This window comes from Phycodurus eques, chromosome 10, assembly GCF_024500275.1.
Source record: "Phycodurus eques isolate BA_2022a chromosome 10, UOR_Pequ_1.1, whole genome shotgun sequence".
Lineage (NCBI taxonomy): Eukaryota > Metazoa > Chordata > Actinopteri > Syngnathiformes > Syngnathidae > Phycodurus > Phycodurus eques.
In genome coordinates this window covers 28,962,006-28,980,662 of record NC_084534.1, presented here as the reverse complement: position 1 = coordinate 28,980,662, position 18,657 = coordinate 28,962,006, and the positions used below count along the sequence as shown (strand labels likewise).

At 44.9% G+C, this 18,657-nt stretch overlaps 3 protein-coding genes across 4 annotated transcripts in view; 1 reads left to right on the top strand and 2 right to left on the bottom strand.

Annotated features, from left to right (window-relative positions):
* The window catches only part of pigu (phosphatidylinositol glycan anchor biosynthesis, class U), a 10,109-nt gene extending 8,262 nt beyond the window's left edge, over positions 1–1,847 (bottom strand). Inside the window, exons 1-3 of one of the 2 annotated variants that reach the window (XM_061688337.1) lie at positions 1,688–1,847; positions 176–240; positions 18–77 (exon numbers count right to left, since the gene is read on the bottom strand). In XM_061688337.1, the coding sequence (XP_061544321.1) occupies positions 18–77; positions 176–240; positions 1,688–1,817 (255 nt within the window). In that variant the 5' untranslated portion in view covers positions 1,818–1,847. The remainder of the gene's footprint in view (positions 1–17; positions 78–175; positions 241–1,687) is intronic. The other variant, XM_061688338.1, reaches the window with a different exon arrangement.
* Positions 1,429–14,043, top strand: psmf1 (proteasome inhibitor subunit 1). The gene is made up of 8 exons (XM_061688340.1): positions 1,429–1,474; positions 1,598–2,615; positions 4,220–4,372; positions 5,439–5,521; positions 10,531–10,698; positions 11,971–12,027; positions 13,204–13,365; positions 13,450–14,043. Exons 2-8 carry the CDS (start codon positions 2,487–2,489, stop codon positions 13,499–13,501), a joined length of 804 nt encoding a protein of 267 aa, XP_061544324.1. The 5' UTR covers positions 1,429–1,474; positions 1,598–2,486; the 3' UTR covers positions 13,502–14,043.
* On the bottom strand, positions 13,204–18,657 carry tmem74b (transmembrane protein 74B). The gene is made up of 3 exons (XM_061688342.1): positions 18,589–18,657; positions 17,107–17,313; positions 13,204–16,319 (listed from the first exon to the last, which is right to left on the bottom strand). Exons 2-3 carry the CDS (start codon positions 17,263–17,265, stop codon positions 15,825–15,827), a joined length of 654 nt encoding a protein of 217 aa, XP_061544326.1. The 5' UTR covers positions 17,266–17,313; positions 18,589–18,657; the 3' UTR covers positions 13,204–15,824.

The window sequence follows — 18,657 nt, the reverse complement described above, 5'->3', positions numbered from 1 at the left end:
TGGCACACATGATTTACCATGAATGTAATCTCTGCATAGTCCACCAAGAAGTGGAAGAGGTAGATGATGAGAGGAGTCTAAGGAAGAGGAAAATAATGTTTATCCATAAAGGTTGCCATGACAACAAGTACAGCAGTGCCTAGAATGCTTTGCACGTGCGCGTTCAATCGCTCACCTCATGAAAAACGTCTCCCGCATATGGCGACACTCCCAAATCGAGCAGAGCCAAACCTTCAACCACTGATGGGGGATGGGGGGGGGGAAACAAAAAAAAAAAAAAAAAAAGTGTTTTTTTTTTTAGGGTTATGTACATAATAGAGGTCTTTCATTGCTTTCCCCTCAGGCCTTGTTGGATTTGACTAACCTTCCAGATTGTCCGTGTCCATGTTCGGTCTGTAATTTTTAAAGATTATATTTAAAATTGTTGCTTGTTTTGCTCCAATAATGTTTTTAACTCACACCAGTTCTTGCCATGAGTATAAAAGGCGGACACAAACGGCCAGCATAGAGCCACGGGGTTTAAACCCTCTCGTGCTGCTTACTTTTTATGCAATTAATATGAAGATATATGTGCTTCACGAACACTTATTAAGAACTGTGTACATAGTTGGAACAGGTTTTTTTTCAATTTATAAACCAATCTCAGTCAGCAAAGTATAAAGTAAATATTGAAACTTGCTAAAACCAATGAACCAAGCAATTATTGTGTTGCTTTTACACGAGTTATTTTTGAAGAACTGCTACGTCACAGCTTTCTGTTGGAGGTGATTAGGCAAATAGGCACAACAAGAGCAATCTGTAGTCAACTCATCATTTTTAAAGTGGTTAAACGAGGATCATTAATGTAATATTTTCACAAATCGGACCTTGACACAGCAAAAAAAAAAAAAAAAAAGTGGAGGAAAATTATCTTTATTCACCGGTGTTATGAAGAGGAATTTTGTTACTATTTTTATAGTTGATTTACATCTTCGCCTCTCCAGAAAAGGAATTTATTAGTAGTCCCCATCACCTCCATGAATTATTTGTATTTATTGATGTTTTGAAATAGCACTCACTGCGGGCCACGTCAAATGTCTTTTTTAGTCTATGCCACGGGCCGCTGACAGATGGGGGGGGGGGGGGGGGGGGGGGCACACGTTTGGACACCCCTGGCCTAAGTGGTTCCGTCCTTCACAAAAGCTCCATTTGCCCATCACTACTTTGCGGTTCGCTTTCTTTGCTGTGTACTAGTACTTACTTTGAGTGACTTTACTTTTTAAACTTGCATTTACATGGCCACACGTGAAAGGCATGATTTTACAACAACTACATGCACAACAATAGTGCAGTTAAAGTAACAAGAGCAATCATTATCTGCGGTGACACAGTTCCTGTGAGATAGTGAAGGTGTCCCTAATGTTGTGCCCAGTGAGTGAATGCATGGCGGAAGTGGAACATCCGGGTATTTGTGGCGTCGCCGATGCATGCGAACGTGGGTAAAATCTTTCGATTGGACGCGATAACGCACAATAACATTCAAAACCTTAACGTAACCTTAAGTATCTTTTTCTTGTTCGCTCGCTTCTGTCACACTGTGTGCATGCTAACACAATAGTGGCTTTGTAGGCAAAGCAGGACACTCGAGCGACGCTTCACCCGTACAACTAACCCCCTGAAGGACCCCCCGAGTGCCCGCCACGCTCACCTCTTTTCCAGGCAGTTAACGGGGACACCACCTCCACCCTCTCGGCGATCAAGTGTGCCAAAGTGGACCTAAAAAGAGCTGCGCGGACGGTGACGGCCACGATCAGCAGCAGAGTCAAAGGAGCTGCCATCTTGGTATCACCTGCGCGGGGCACGCTGGGAAATGGAGGCACACGTGCGACATCCTAAACGAGCAGATTCACGACAAATGCACGGTTTTAGATTAAGTTGTTGAATGAATATTTTTTGGGAAACCATTCATTACATTTTATAAGTAAATAACACATTTTAATTTGACGTAAGGACCCATAACCGCTAGTTTCGGTTTTAAGTGGTGCGGAACGAAAGTGCGGGCTGATGTTTTCACGGGGCGCATTTTATGTGCTCGGATCAAAACACGGCCGACGAGTAAAGTGGGAATACGGAACTCATTGTCGCTATATATAACTAAAACGCGATTAATTCGATGTAAGCATTCAAGAGTAATCTTGGCAAGTAACGGAAATTGTGTCACACGCAGTTACCGTTATCGGATAAAACGTGGGAGAACGAAGACGAACGATTTTAAAATGGCTGCCGGCAACTTTTCTTAGTTCCTCCCCACATAAGAGATAATACGTGTTCCATCAAACTATTCGATTTGGCTGGTTGGCGTTCATTTTAAGAGTAGGTAGTGATTGCAAAGTCAGTTGCTCTCTGCGCTTTACGTTGAAAAAGCCGAGCGGGAAGTGCAAGCCCGTCGCCGGTTGCTCGTGAGCGTGTCGACGTTCTATTTATTGGGTTTTGTTTGCTTTCGTCCCATGGCGGGTTTGGAGTTGTTGTATTCGTGCTGCGGCGACTCCATCTCATGTCCGCAGGACGCCGTCGTGTGTTTTGTCCACTGGGAGGTCGTCAAAAGCGGATACAAGTGCCTCGGCTCCGGGGATGAGGTAAACCAAACGTGAACAAGTTATTATTATTATTATTATTATTATTATTATTATTATTTGTTTGTGTCCTTCGCATTTTGGTCAATAAGTGAAGGTTTTAGGCATGATTGCAAATGATTAACGTTACGAAGTCTTGTCGTTTTTGAAGAAGACATGTTAGACTTGTGTGTGTCATCATCGAGTTGCTACTAGTGCTGTCACTGTCGACTATGTACCAAAATCCATTTTGCATTAACGTTTAGTGCAAAATCATTCTTTTCCGCTTTCTTAACCGTCGGTTGATTGAACAAAAGCAAATAAACAACAATTTCTCTGCCTCTGTTCGATATTTAACTTCACCTGAAAATGTGTGGTTCGCTTACACTTTTTCAAAGTATATTCAAAACTAAGGCACTGGAAAAATAGATGGCTCCGATATCAACAAAATCAATTGCATCGTGTCAGTTGACTTTTGGGACAAATTTGTGCAAAGCTAGTTTGTGTTGTTTTCGTTCACTGTAAGATGTTGAAATTTGTTGCTCAACTACGTCTGTTTTGTTTTGTCAAACTCTGCGCAGGCATAATAAGCCATGGCTTCCGCCTCTTCTGTTGGCTTCATCGTTTGTTGTTTTTTCCCCCTGAAATGATTCTGTAAGTGACTGAAATGCAATGAAGTAAACCTCACTTCACCTCACCAATGACATCAGAGGTAGTGACGTTGCACTCTGCAACCTTTTTGAAAGCGAGAGCTCCCTTTTGGGTACTGATAAATGCAAACGAAGAGGCTACTAGTTTGAGATGCACTTCTGAAGCTGCTTCGGGTTCAACTACATGCCAGTTGCAGGGGAGTCATACTACGGCAGCAAATAACAATTATTTTCATGAGAGATTCAGCTATTATTCTTCCCCCCCCCCCCCCCCCCCCCCCCCCCCATAATGATTCGGTTAGTGTCAGAAAAGGTGTCCTTGTGTACAGGACAAGTGGTTGGGGGGGGGGGGGGGGGTTGCTTTTAATTCGTGTAAGTACTATATCAATAAAGTTTGATTGATTGAGAAAATTGGCCAAAATGTTGATCATTGTTTTCCAAAGTAAAAGCAGATGTTTGCAAATGTCTTATTCGGGGGGAAAAAAAACCCCAAAGATAATCAATCTGCTTTCATGGAGGACGACAGAAAGCAGAGAATTTTTTATTTTTTTTACAGTTGAAGAGGCTGAAAGTCGGAAGATTTGCACCATTTTCATGTTCGTGTTTGGAGGCCTCCAAACAATGAATCGATTATCAAACCTCGTTGTCGAGTAGTTTGATAATCAATTAGTTGTCGATCAATTGATTAATTTTTGCACCGCTATTTGCCTCAGAGAGACTGGAAGAGTCACAGAAAAGCTTGTGGTTGGTTAGGGGCGATCTCCTTGGAAACTAAATATAGAAGCAAATTAAATGTTTAAAAAATACTAAAGTAAGCGTAAATAAAAAAAAAAAAACAACAACAAAGCCAGCTTTGTTTTGGCTCTGCCGCTTCGACTTTCTGCCACATTCCGCGTCTGCTCTGTTTGTTTGGAACAACGACACGGGAAAAAGGCTGCTCATGATATTTTTCTTTTTTTTTTGGCTTGTGTTTGTCAGACTCGGAGCAGCGACAAAAAGTCTGAGCTGCTGCCGTCGGACTGGAGCAGCAACAAGGCGGAATACGCCCTGAGGTACGCCTCGGAGCACGGAGACGCTCAGCTGCTGCTCAAAGCGCTCCTGGTGGACTCGGCGCTGGTCTTCAACCTCATGGTAGGACATCGCCGTTGCCCTCGTTGTCGTCACTTTGGGATTCGGGCTGCAGCATTGCAGCAATTTTATACGTCGGGAACTTTCCACGGGAACAGGACGTGAGAACTAATGTTTTTTTTTGTTTTTTTTTGTTTTTTTAACCTGCTTCGTCGTGTAAAAAAAAAAATCTTGACAGATTAATCGTTTAGCAAAATAAACGTTATTTACAGGCTTAGAATTTATACCGTTATACTCTAATTTGTAGTTCTTTTTTTGAACCAGATTTTCTATAGGTGAGATCAGGCAAAAAAAAAAAAAAAAAAGTCCTGCTGAAAGTAAATTTTTCTTGTGACACAAATAAAAGCCCAAAACATTTCTCGGGGCCCATCAACCAATTTTCCAAATTCTTGATGCTTTGAAGTAGCCGTTCCAACCGGAGTCGGCATTAGCGGGGCATCAATTAATCGATTATTCAGCAACTAATCCATTATCGAATTAATCGACAGCTATTTTGATGATTGATTCATCGTTTAGAGACCTTGTTTAATTTGAAATTGTCCAAATCTTGAGAATTTCAGCCTCTGCAAATACAGTCACAGTAAATATTCTCCCATTTTTGTCATCAACGTTTTTGCCGATTTTCTGACGGATGTTATGGACTAAACCAGGAACTGAAACGCTTTGGGCATTTTCTGCACTGGGGGCCGCATTTCAGGGTATCAGTGTCTTGCTCAAGAACACCACAGCCGTGAGTCCGGGGGGGGGGGTCTTGAATCTGGGTGCCCCACGGTGGCAGGCGATGACCTTAACCATTGGTCCACCGCTGCCCAAAAATATATATAGGGTTATTTGAATCCACTATTCAAATAATCGCTATTTGCAGCCCGAATAAATAATGAACAAAAAACAATGGTCGGTACTTTGCGGATTTTGTTTATTGCGAGGGTTGTCTGGAACGCAAACCCTGCGATAAACGAGGATGACTAAAATAGGTTTTGCATCATCCTCATGATCAAAAGTCGCGTTTGTGTGTGTGTGTGTGTGTGTGTGTGTGTGTGCGTGCGCGCGTACGTGTGTGTGTGTGTAGAACCGCAGCACACGGCAGAGCTCGGACGTGATCGTCAACCTCAACGAGCACGTGGACGGCGCCCACCTGTGCACCTTTGACAGGTGCGTGCGACTTCAGTTCAGCGAGCACGTCAGGATTTACCCCGATGATCGTAGTCTCGCTTTCGCTTTGGATATATATATATATATATATATATATATTTTTTTTTTTTTTCTTTTTTTGCAGTATGCTAACAGGTTCGGCTATATTAGCAAACGTGTACAAATTCAAAGATTTTTGTTCAAAGTGCGCCTCCCAAGTAGCACCAAATCTTGAAATATCGACTACAGTTCAACGAGCATCAAAGTTTTGATGCTGGGCTTGAATTTTACTCTTTGTGGCATTTTTGTTCAATAACTTATTCCACCATGTTTGTTAAGTGTACGCTGTTATTATTATTATTTTTTTTAAAGTCAGAGATTTTCAGGAAAAGTTGCATACGCAAGATTTTGAAAAATTGACTTCAGCTCAGCGAGTGGCAAAGGATTTAACTTTTTTCTTTGGGTATTGGTGGGTTTCAATGTGTTTGCTAAATGGTACCTGTGATGACACAGAGTCATGAAACGTCTTCGCCAATGTGCCTCAACAGTATAAACATTTCCAAACCACACTTGTGTGTATTTAGCCACAACATCACGCGTGTTTATGTGGCTAAACCTTGAGCCACACTTAACCAGTCCTCATCACTGGGAACTAAGTCGGTAAGTTTTAACGATGCGGGCCCAATTAAAACTACTCGGTCATCAATCAGGAGTACGGCTGAACTTCTTTTCTTTGGGCTTGTCCCGTTAGGGGTCGCCACAGCGCGTCATCCTATCTCCTGCATCCTCCTCTCGAACACCAACTGCCATCATGTCTTCCCTCACGACATCCATCGACCTTCTCTTTGGTCTTCCTCTCACTCTCTTGCCTGGCCGCTCCATCCTCATCCTCCTTCTTCCAATATACTCACTATTTCTCCTCTGGACGTGTCCGAACCATCGAAGTCTGCGCTCTCTAACTTTGTCTCCAAAACATCGAACCTCGGCCGCCCCTCCGATGAGCTCATTTCTAATTTTATCCAACCCGGTCACTCCGAGAGCGAACCTCAACATCTTCATTTCTGCCACCTCCAGCTCTGCTTCCTTTTGTCTCTTCAGTGCCACTGTCTCTAATCCATACATCATGGCCGGCCTCACCACTGTTTTATAAACTTTGCCCTTCATCCTAGCAGAGACTGTTCTGTCACATGACACACCTGACGCCTTCCTCCACCCGTTCCAACCTGCTTGGACCCGTTTCTTCACTTCCTGACCACACTCACCATTGCTCTGGACGGTTGACCCCAAGTATTTCAAGTCCTCCACCCTCGCTATCTCTTCTCCCTGTAGCCTCACTCTTCCCCCACCAGCCCTCTCATTGATGCACATATATTCTGTTTTACTTCGGCTAATCTTCATTCCAATGCATGCCTCCATCTTTCTAACTGTTCCTGCAGCTGCTCCCTTCTTTCACTGCAGATCACAATGTCATCTGCAAACATCACGGTCCACGGGGATTCCAGTCTAACCTCGTCTGTCAGCCTATCCATCACCACTGCAAAAAGGAAGGGGCTCAGGGCTGATCCCTGATGCAGTCCCACCTCCACTTTAAGCTCCTCTGTCACACCTCACCGCTGTTCCGCTGTCCTCGTACACGTCCTGTATTATTCTAACATACTTCTCTGCCACTCCAGACGTCCGCATGCAGTGCCACAGTTCTTCTCTGGGTACTCTGTCATAGGCTTTCTCTAGATCTACAAAGACACAATGTAGCTCCTTCTGACCTTCTCTGTACTTGTCCATCAACATCCTCAAGGCAAATAATGCATCTGTGGTACTCTTTCAAGGCATGAAACCATACTGTTGCTCGCAAATACTCACTTCCTGTCCTGAGTCTAGCCTCCACGACTCTTTCCCATCACTTCATTGTGTGGCTCATCCACTTTATTCCTCTCTAGTTCCCACAGCTCTGCACATCACCTTTGTGTACTGGGCACCAGTACACTTTTCCTCCATTCCTCAGGCATCTTCTCACGCACTAGAATTCTATTGAACAAGCTGGTCAAAAACTCCACAGCCACCTCTCCTAGATGCTTCCATACCTCCACAGGAATGTCATCAAATGTCTTCCATTTTTCCTCCTCTTTAATGCCTTTCTAACTTCCCCCTTACTAATCATTGCCACTTCCTGGTCCACCACACTTGCCTCTTCTCTCTCATTTTCCTCATTCATCAACTCCTCGAAGTATTCTTTCCATCTAGCAAGCACACTGCTGGCACCAGTCAACCTATTTCCATCTCTATCCTTAATCACCCTAACCTGCTGCACATCCTTCCCATCTCCATCCCTCTGTCTGGCCAGCCTGTATAGATCCTTTTCTCCTTCGTTAGCGTCCAAACTGGCATACATGTCATCATCTGCCTCTTGTTTGGCCTTTGCCACCTCTACCTTTGCCCTGTGTCGCATCTCCATGTATTCCTTTCGCCTCTCATCGGTCCTCTCAGTGTCCCACTTCTTCTTAGCTAACCTTTTTCCTTGTATGATTTGCTGTACTGTGAGGTTCCACCACCAAGTCTCCTTCTCTCCTTTCCTGCCAGAAGATACACCAAGTACTCTCCTGCCTGCTTCTCTGATCCCCTTGGCTGCAGCGGTCCAGTCTTCTGGAAGCTCCTCCCGTCCACCGAGAGCCCGTCTCAGCTCTTCCCGAAAAGCTGCACAACACTCGTCCTGTCTCAGCTTCCACCACGTGGTTCTCTGCTCTGCCTTTGTCTTCCTAATCTTCCTCCCCACCACCAGAGTCGTCATCTTTCCTGTCTAGCCACCCTCTCCCCTACCACTACCTTACAGTCCGTAACCTCCTTCAGATGACATCGTCTGCACAACATGTAATCCACCTGCATGCTTCTACCTCCGCTCTTGTAGGTCACCCTATGTTTGTGCCTCTTCTGGAAAAAAGTGTTCACTACAGCCATTTGCATCCTTGTTGCAAAGTCTACCACCATCTGTCCCTCCAAGTTCCTTTCCTGGATGCCGAACTTACCCATCGCTTCTTCATCACCCCTGTTTCCTTCACCGACACGTCCATTACAATCTGCACCAATTACGACTCTCCCTCTGTCTGGGATGCTCAGAACTACATCATCTAGCTCCTTCCAGAATTTCTCTTTCACCTCTAGGTCACGTCCTACCTGTGGGGCATAGCCACTAATCACATTACACATAACACCCTCAATTTCAAATTTCAGCCTCATCACTCGATCTTTTCACCTCCAAGACATTCTTAGCCAACTCTTCTTTCAAAATAACCCCGACTCCATTTCTCTTCCCATCTCCACCGTGGTCAAATAATTGAAACCCTGCCCCTAAACTTCTAGCCTTACTGCCTTTCCACCTGGTCTCCTGGACACACAATATATCAACCTTTCTCCTCATCATCATGTCAACCAACTCCCGAGATTTTCCTGTCATAGTCCCAACATTCGAAGTCCCCACATTCAGTTCTAGGCTCTGTGTTTTCCTCTTCTCTTTCTGCCGAAGAACCCGCTTTCCACCTCCTCTTCTTCTTCTTTGACTTTGACCCACAGTAGCTGAATTTCCAACGGCGCCCCGCAGGTCGACGGCGCCGGTGGCGGACGTCGTTAACCCGGGCCACGACCGATCCGGTATGGAATTCTTTGGATGAACGTTTGGCAAGGTTTTAAGCCGGACGCCCTTCCTGACGCAACCCTCTGCATTTATCCGGGCTTGGGACCGGCCTACAGTTTGCACTGACTTGTGCCCCCCATAGGCTGAACGATTTGGGGAAATACTTTTAATTGCAAGGTTTTTTTTCCCCTTTTGTTTCTTATAAACTAATATTGCGATGTAACATTCGATTTTTCGGGAGGACGTTTTTTTATCTTCAGCACGATTCACTAAACAAGAAATAAATTATTCTTCAGTATAACCGACACAACATCGGATATGGCCAACAAATAAACAACTCTTTCGTGTCGGTCAGGCCTAAATGTTAGGAAGAATTGATATGAAGAACAAATCTTTGACTATTGAATTGTTAAAAGAAAACCCTTCAATCACAGTACAATATTTAACGTCATACCTTGTGAATATGTAATACTGTCTAATGATGCGCTTGTCAGTAGCAGTAGCGCCGCTGTCGGTGTCAGCCGAGTATAGCGATTAAGGGTACGTTGGGAAATTCCATCTGGCGCTGTTCGGAGAGCCAGAGCGCACTCCGTTGCCTATGAATTTACGAACGAGCGTGTCGGCCGTCGGCAGGGATACGTCGGTGGGTCCGCCGTATCGAATGTGTCTGTGCCGCCTGTAAAGTTCCGGCCGCTCCGTCTCCTCAGTCAGAGCGGCGGCGGCGCGCTCCGAATAACTGGACGGCGCACTCCAGCAACGCTCTCGAGTTTCCGAACGTTCCGGAGTGGAGAGAGCGCGCCTGGCGTGACTTTCCCAACGTAGCCAAAGCGGAGAGTGACGCTTTTCCTCACCAAGTTGTGAGTAGAAAAGCGCTTCAACTGGTAAACTTTATGAAATGTGAATTCATGTGCAAAATAATTACAGTAACAGTGTTACATTGATTCATTTGTTATTTGATAATCCTGAAGAAGACTTTTCCTCAAACGTTTTAGTTGATGATAAATATGAACATTCCAAATCGTTGGTGGTAAATATTAGAAGGCTAAGATATTTACATCATCAGATAATTCTAACACAAAGCAGGACAAAGTGGTCTAAATTACAGAAGGGTGTCGTTTGCCGTGGGCCCCTAAATGACGAGCTGCGTACGGACCCGCTCGGCGCCGCCGCCGCTCGACACGGATTTCGAAGTGGATTAGCGGCTCGCGCGTTTGTTTTGGAATCACATACAAGGGGCGGGGCCTATTGTGCATTGCCTGCTTCGTATTGAAGCGACCGACGCATTTGTTGTAAAGCAGAATTCCAGCGAAGGGGGCGCCAGAGCTCGCGGATTCTATAGCTTTGATGGCATTTTTTTCCTCCGTGACCTTTGGTGTTGAAAATCTTTGCACGGTTGCGTGTCCAGAGTCTTCAAGGACGCGGGCGGCCTGGCGGCGGCGCTTCGGTCTCGACTGCTGCCGTCGCGGGACAAACGGACGCAAGCGGAGCAAAGCGAGCGGACGCGGAGGCAGGACGACGACGACCCCCTGCGGGTCCCCGACAGGCACCCGCGACACGCGGCGCAGCCACACTGGTACCTGGGGTGGGCTCGGGCGCTCGCATTTTGTTGATTTTCTTTTTCAGGCCGAAGCCTTGGCTGACATATTGCGGCGGCATAGTGCCAAGAAAACTAAATGTAGTCCTTCTCCGCAATCTTGATGCCAAAGAAGCATACTTTCGTATAGTTCCCCCCCCCCCCCCCCCCCCCTCTCTCTCTCTCTCTAGCTATATATCTATATATATATATATATATATATATATATATACTTGTAAAAGCAGTGCTTTTCTGCAATCTTGGTGCCAAAGAATTATGTTGACATGAGTTGAGGAGTTTCACTTGGAATAAAGTAGTGCTTTGCTGCCTTATTATGGCATCTTTATACCAAGGAACTATGTTGATGTGAGTGGAGGTGTTTCATTCAGACAAAGGTTGTACTTTTCTGGCATCTTGGTGCCCAAAAGTTTTGTTAACGCGAGCGAGAGAGAGGAAACTAGACAAAACTCCTCAACTTGTGTCAGTATGCTTCTTTGGCATTTGGCATATTTTATTTATGTTTAACACAATGTCCCAACTTCATTGGAATTGGGCTTCTATGTTGACATGAGTTGAGGCGCTTCGATACTATAAAAGTAGTGCTTTGCTGCCATCTTGTGGCATCTTTGTACCTTAGAACCATGTTGACTTGATGAATTTAATGTTGACAAAAGTAGTGCTTTGCTTGCCAATTTGTGGCATCTATTGGCAATTATAAATTTTGCATATTTTTGTTGTTCACGGCAGGAATAGTGTGAGACACCCTCCAAAAAAGGTTTATAATTGCCATAGATGCCACAAAATGGCGGCAAAGCACCCCTTTTCTCTTGAAGAACCTCCTCCCAGATCACTTCAACATGGATTCCTCGGCATCAAAATGTCGTAAGGTGGCGCCAAAGCGCTTGTTTTTGTACGAGACAGATTTGGCCATGAAAACAGTGAATAGGTGAGATAGCCAGCAAATATTGGAGAACGAAAGCGTCGCGAATATGCAGGGGAACGCGTACGATGTAGCGAGCAGCATGTAAGCTAGCATGTTAGCTCAGAAAAGCATTTCTATCATGTCAAAGGTATTGGGACACACCCTTTAATTCACTAACTATTCAATCGGATGCTGGACTGCAACACTTATAATTGTAAATGTTTTCCAAGATGCACGTTTTCTTGACTGTTTGACTCTTTACTTTTACTCTTTACTCTTTCTGACTTTTCGCTTCCTGTACTGCACGTGTCCCGATATGTTTTTCACTTCCTGTGTTGTGCCTTTTTCAGGCCTGATCCGACGGGGCCGCCGTTCTCTGTGGGAGGCGCAGATTTGGATCCGTTGGGGTGAGTCCCGCTCGCTCGCTCGCCTTGCAAACTCGATGACAACAAACAGTTGCCCCCCCTGCATATTCGCAGTTCACCACTCGCAGATTTACCTATTTGCTATTTTTATTCCATTTTTTCCCCAATTTTATCCTATTAGTTTCCAATTTGTCAAATTTCTTCCGTTGTTCCTTTTTTCCATTCGTTTGGGGGAACCAGCCCCGAAAACGCTTATTGGCGGTATATCCCCACTTATTCAAAAAATCAGGGGGGTTAAAAAAAAAAAAATGTTGACAACTTACATTTTGTTGCGTTAAAACATTACACCATTGCATTACATGACAGTTATTTTAAATTCACTTACAATTTTACTGTGCCACATTACGTTTTTACAATGTTCCAACTAGGGCTGCAACGAACAATTATTATTTTAATAGTTGATTATTCTTATTTTTTCAATTAATCAATGAATATGATTAAAAAAAGTTGAACATTTTCATCCCTTTATTAAAAAACATTATTTGGACAGTGCAGAAAAGGCACGAACATAAATTGTTTATGATTCATTTCCAGGTTTGGTCTGTAACAGGTCAGAAAATAGGCAAAAAAGTCTAAACTGTTCCAAAATAAAAGATATTTGCAAAAGTCTTATTTTCATGAAACACAAAGATTATCTGTCTGTTTTATTGTTAGAATAAAAATAATGATTGTTTACTGTTGAGAAGTTGAAATTGGATCAGGTCTCTCTAAATGATTAATTGATGAATAAATATTCATTAATTTGATAATTGATGTGAGTTGTTGATTAATCGTTGCATTCGTACTGACAAGGTTACATTACGTTAATCTCCCTTTTTTTCTGTCCCAATGCTTTTGTCCAAATTGCCACAATTTCTTCACTTTTGGCTTCTCGCGGGTATCCAAATGCTCACCCTTTCTTTACGTTTTCCTTCCAAATGTCACATTTCTTTGGCTTTTTATCCCAACATTTTCGTGTCAATTTCCAAACTTGTCATTTCCTGTGCGGCCCAAAACGTTTGGATTTCCTCCCTTTTCCCTTGAACGTACGTGTCCCAATACTTTTTTTTTTTTTTTTTTTAATGAAATCAGTCTCATCTTTCACGTCCTCTCTCTGTCCCATTACTTTTGCCCGAACCCATTTTCACATTTTCTTGAATTTTCACTTCCTCCCGGCAGGTCCGTGTCGGGCGGCGGGATGATCGCGGACCCTCTGCGGATGGGCTACCCTCGCTCCGGTTTCCACCCGTCCGGCGGCATCCCGGACATCCTGCCTCCTGGCGCGGTGCCGCCCGGCGCCCGCTTCGACCCGTTCGGCCCCGTGGGACGCCACCGACCCGGGTGAGACGCGCCGCCGCCTTGCATGTGCCCCTCGGGGTGCGGGGGTACCGTTATTCTGACGAAGCCTCGCGGTGTTTCCCCCAGACCCGACCCGGACCACATGCCCCCGCCGGGCTACGACGACATGTTCATGTAGCCGCTTCCCGTGTGCAGGCCGCCGTTTCCCGCCCGCTCGCCAATCAGAGTCCGGACGGTACTCCATGACGAAACCTAGCAACTTGCCATAAACGCAGTTGTAATTTTGAAGAGTGTTTAAAAAAAATAAAATTAAAAAAAAAAATAGTTTTGGTGTGAATCAGTGAAGAAACGGGGCAAGAGGAGGGAAATATATAAAATATCTCCTCGTTTGTGAAGTTCGCTGTTCAGATATTGGGAATTTCCCATTAAAAAAACCAAACCAAGTGCGTTACTAATCAATCTACATTGATTACTACAATGTAGTAATCAATGTAGATAAATTGACAGTGTCCATGGCAACCACCACCAAGTTCATGTATGTCAAGTAACAGCAAATGTCAACTTTAGCATTTTTACTTCATCATAATGAGCTTTTTACACGCAAAAAAACCAACAATAAAAATGTCTTCGAGGTGTTAGGTGTCTGCTAGCCTGCTAGCATTAGCTTCTTCAAACAAATAAAAAAAAAAACGTTTTTCGTTTTAGTGAGTCATAGAGTCGTGAGATTATACAGCGGAATCTCGAAAATGGAACATGACCAAGTTCAGATCACAAAATATCGTGAAAACAAATCTGAGACAGGCTCAAACTTGTCACCGTGGTAGCACCTTTGCTAACTGGCTGCGTTTGAAGTCACATTGAAACATTCTTAAGCGTCGTCGTAACAGGACTTTTTGACGTGTTTGTATCAGGAATAAGAAATGGTTCCTGCTCTGTGGTTATCGTCACGGGTACCCTACGAGATTTCAATTGGTCAATATCAAAATTCTTTATTTTGCCAAGGAAAAAAAATGGTATTAAAACCTCTAATTCAAATTGCTCTGGCCAAGATGGCAGCACAAAATTAAGGTGACTTAAGCGGCAATCGGCCGATGTTAGCCCTTTTTAAATCAGCAAAAATCCCCCGTTGTTTCTTCTTTTTTTTTTTCACACATTACGACATAAGACCCATCTGTCATTCAAACAAAAATTTAAAAAATACAAATCAGCAATAAAATTGGATGATTTTTCCCTATTTTTATCTCTGTAAAGTTAAGCAAATGCTAACGGGCAAAGTATAGTAAAAGAGTCAAATATTATGTCTGTAATTCAAGGACCACTAAAAGAGAAGTTATTTTCTTCATTATATATACATTATAAATTAATTGCCTGATTAATCACTTATCATTTTATTTGCCAAATATCGGCTAAAAAAACCAAAAACATACTTGTTGGGCCCTAATTACACCAAACATGCAAGACGCAATTAAAACCCAATCACACACAGTACAAGAAAAACAAGTGGGATTTGCGTGACCTTCAAATTGTACCACTTTTGGGGCGTTCCACTTTGGAGGTTGACACAAGTTTGTGTGCGTGTGTGTGTGTGTGTGTGTGTGTGTGTGCTCCCATTACATCGCAGTTTGATTAGATGAGACGTTTTTAAGGCTTATCCTACGCTTATACAAGACATGAACAACGACAACAATATTCGAGTGCGCAATTTCCGACTTTTGTCCCGAACTCGAACACCGCACGGACCAAAGCGTCAAGACGAGGTCTTTGTTGTTTCGCGTTCCAACGGTCGCAAGGCGTCGCGCGCTCAGACAAACGTATTGGGACGAGGCTCTCTTTTGGCACTCGGAGCGTTCAAGTCACGTCCGTGGCCTCAAAATGGACGAAAGTTGGACGAAAGGGCCCCATACTTCAAAGTCCATGTTTGACAAAATGTTCACTTCCTGAATGTGCCACAATTCTTTTGTCCAAATTCTAAATTATTATTATTTATTTTTTTGGTCCCAATTTTTTTGTACTTTTCACCTCCAGCGAGTGTCCAAATTGGCATAATTTGGTCACATTTTTTCTTTGCCATTTTCTTTTCTTCTTTGTCTCAATCATTTTCTCCCTCTTAAATTCTGCAACGTTGTCACTTTTTTGTCCCACTACTTTTGTCCTAATTTTCTTCACTTTATACTTCTATTGGGTGTCTGAAAACTTTTGTCCAAGTGACCACAATTTTTCCACATTTCCTAGCAAAATCCACATTTTCTTCACTTTTTTGTTCCAGTACTTTGATCCAAATTCCAAATGTTCTTGTCTTTTGTCGTCCCACTACTTTTTGCCCCAAGTACCACAATTTCACCACATTTTTTTTCCCCATTTTTTTTGGGGGGGGGTTTGTTTTTGTTCCAATACTTTTGTTCTCTTTCCGAGCTTTCTTCACGTTTTGTGTCCGACTTCCACACGTCGCCGTTTCCCTCCCAGCGGGTGTCCCAATACTTTTGGGCACGTAGCGTATCGCGTCACTCCTTCGGCAGCGCGGCGGACGGCGGCGGGTCCTCCCCGGCGGCGAGCTGCTTCATCCTCACGTGGACGGAGCCGTACGTCCTGGCGGGCCGGACGAAGGGCGCCCGGCGGCGCGGGAGGAGGGCGGCGGCGGCGGCGTGACCCCGGCACACAGACGCCGTGAGGAGCAGGGAGAGGAAGACGCCGCCCAGGGTGAGCAGCCCCAGGCCGGCGACGATGCACTTGTCCAGGCGCGAGCCCAGCCGGGCGTAGTACAGCTCCAACTGCTCCATCTGCCGGGCCGACACGGCGTCGCGGTTCACGCGGGCCTCTCTGGGGACGGCGTAGGCCACCAGGACCAACGCGATGCCGCTCACCAGAAGGACCACGGCCAGGGCCAGGCCCGAGTCGTACGAGCGCCGCTCGCCGCCGCGGTTAGGTGCGGTCCGCTCGGCGCCGGAGTCCCGAACCGCGTTGTAGTCATCGTCGTCGCGGGACGGAACGCACGAGTCCTGAAGGAAGGGGTAAAATCAAAAAAAGGAATCTCTGCTTCTATTTTGAACTTTTCCGCACATTCACTGCCATTGACGGCTTTAGAAGTCAAATATGCATGTTAACTGGGAAGGCTGGCAGTGAATGAGTTTCAATGGACGTGTCCCAATACTTTTGTCCAAACTCCACATTTTTGTCTGAATAATTTGGTCCAGGTCCAAATTTTCTTCACTTTTGGCTTGGTGTTGTCGTGTGTCTCAAAACTTTTCTCCTTCACATTCGGCTGAACAAATACGCTCGTCCAAATTCCAATTGCTTTTGCATATCACTTCCAAAGTTCACAAAAAATGGCCACATTTTTCCTCCCTCTTGACTTCCTGTACGTGTCCGAAAAATAAAAGTCATTTGTGCTTCTACTTTGACTCTATGGGGATCCACTTCCTTCATTGTTTCCCCCGTTCTACTTCATTTCTACCGACTTTGGCTTTACTGTGACTTTTCCACTCTGCTGTGTTGACTGTGACTATATTTTGTAAGTCTACTCTGACTCTACTTCTACTCTGCTTACATCTTTTTGTACCTACCTGGACTCTACTGTGTGTCTACTTTCAGTATCTATTGTGTTTTGTCTTGACTTTTTGTATCTACTCTGACTCTAGTGTTCTTTCTCCATCAATTGGGACAATTGGGAAATTCTTATCGATGCATCTGCTCTGACTCTACGCGCTCTAATTTCGGAGCCGACTTTGACTGTTCTTTCTGCGACGACTGTGATTCTACTGTGTGCGTCAAACACAGAAAACGAACCTCGCAGCTTCCCACGGCGTCAGGCGCGGCGCCGGTCGCCCCCTGGTGGCGCTGTTGCTCGCGGTCGGGCTGGTAGGAAGCGTTGCGGAAGCCTCGGCTAACGTCGCCGTTAGCGTCGGTCAGCTCGCGGAGCTCGACGACGTCCAGCGACGAGTCCATGGAAACGTGATCATGTCGTCACGCCTCGTCCAATCGGCATCTTCCTGACTGTACACCATGATCATTTTTACTAATACTATCATTATTACTTTTAGAGGAAACGAGCCCCTTTGTTTTAGACGAACTATAAACAGTGGTTTCCATGGCACCAATGCTTTGGTGCCGCTTGTATCGGCCAACTTTTTCCTGCCATTTTTTTCTCCTCTTAGCATTTGGTTAACTTCTTTTTACACTTGCATGACAATTAAGATTGCAAAAATTTGAGTATTCTTAATTTATTTTGCCACTAACAACGTAAGAAGAAATATTCAAATCCTTCATTACATATATATTTGTACCAAGAGAGCTTAATACAGTGGTTCTATAAAACACTGGAAAAATAAAAAATAAAAAATTGGAAGTGCACGACGGCAGAACAGTTGGGCGACTAGCACGTCTGCCTCACAGTTGTGAGGACCGGGGCTCGAATCCCGGCCCCGCCTGTGTGGGGTTTGCATGTTCTCCCCGTGCCTGCGAGGGTTTTCTCCGGGTACGCCGCTTTCCTCCCACATCCCAAAAACATGCATGCTTGGTTCATTGAAGACTCTAAATTACCCGTAGGTGGGAATGGTTGTTTGTTTGTATGTGCCCTGCGATTGGCTGGCAACCAGTTGAGGGTGTACCCCGCCTCCCGCCCCAAGATAGCTGGGACGGGCTCCAGCAGCCCGCGACCCGCGTGAGGACAAGCAGTTAAGATAATGGATGGATGGATGAACTGCACGGCAGTGATGATTTGGCGTACCACCAGAGGGAGCCCGTGTACCACAAGTGGTACGAGTGCCGCACTTTGACAATCCCTGGCCTAAATCCAAATGACTAGTTTTAACCAGGAACCAAAAACTAGAAAAGAAAAACCTAATAACAAAAATGGGCTCGTCTGCTTTTCTATTTGAACTGTTCAAATAAAAAATAGCATTTTGAACTATAAAAAAATATTAACAAAGGTTAACGACCAATAGAAGTGACCCTGTAAGACGTAATAATAGAAATCCGTGCTGTCAGCGTTTTTTGGATTTCACATGGTCGAGTTGTCGCTTTAAAGAAATCAATGTGACCGCTTCCGCTTGAAAAGATGACGTCAAAACCGCAATTTTATCTCCTTCGAAGACCACCACCGTGTCAGTTCACGCGCATGCGCACAGGCCGTGTGGCGCGCGCGAACTTGCGATGGCGTTCACGACTGGACGTGCGCGCGCCTGACAAGCGTCCAGGCGCGATCAATCACACGCCGATTTCGATCACGCTTGATGATGAAGAACCGAGGATGAGGAGGAGTGTCCTTACCTGACGGAAGTGCGGCGGGAAGGATGGACGACGCGACGAGGAAGAGAGCGAAGACCAGATGAGAAGGGG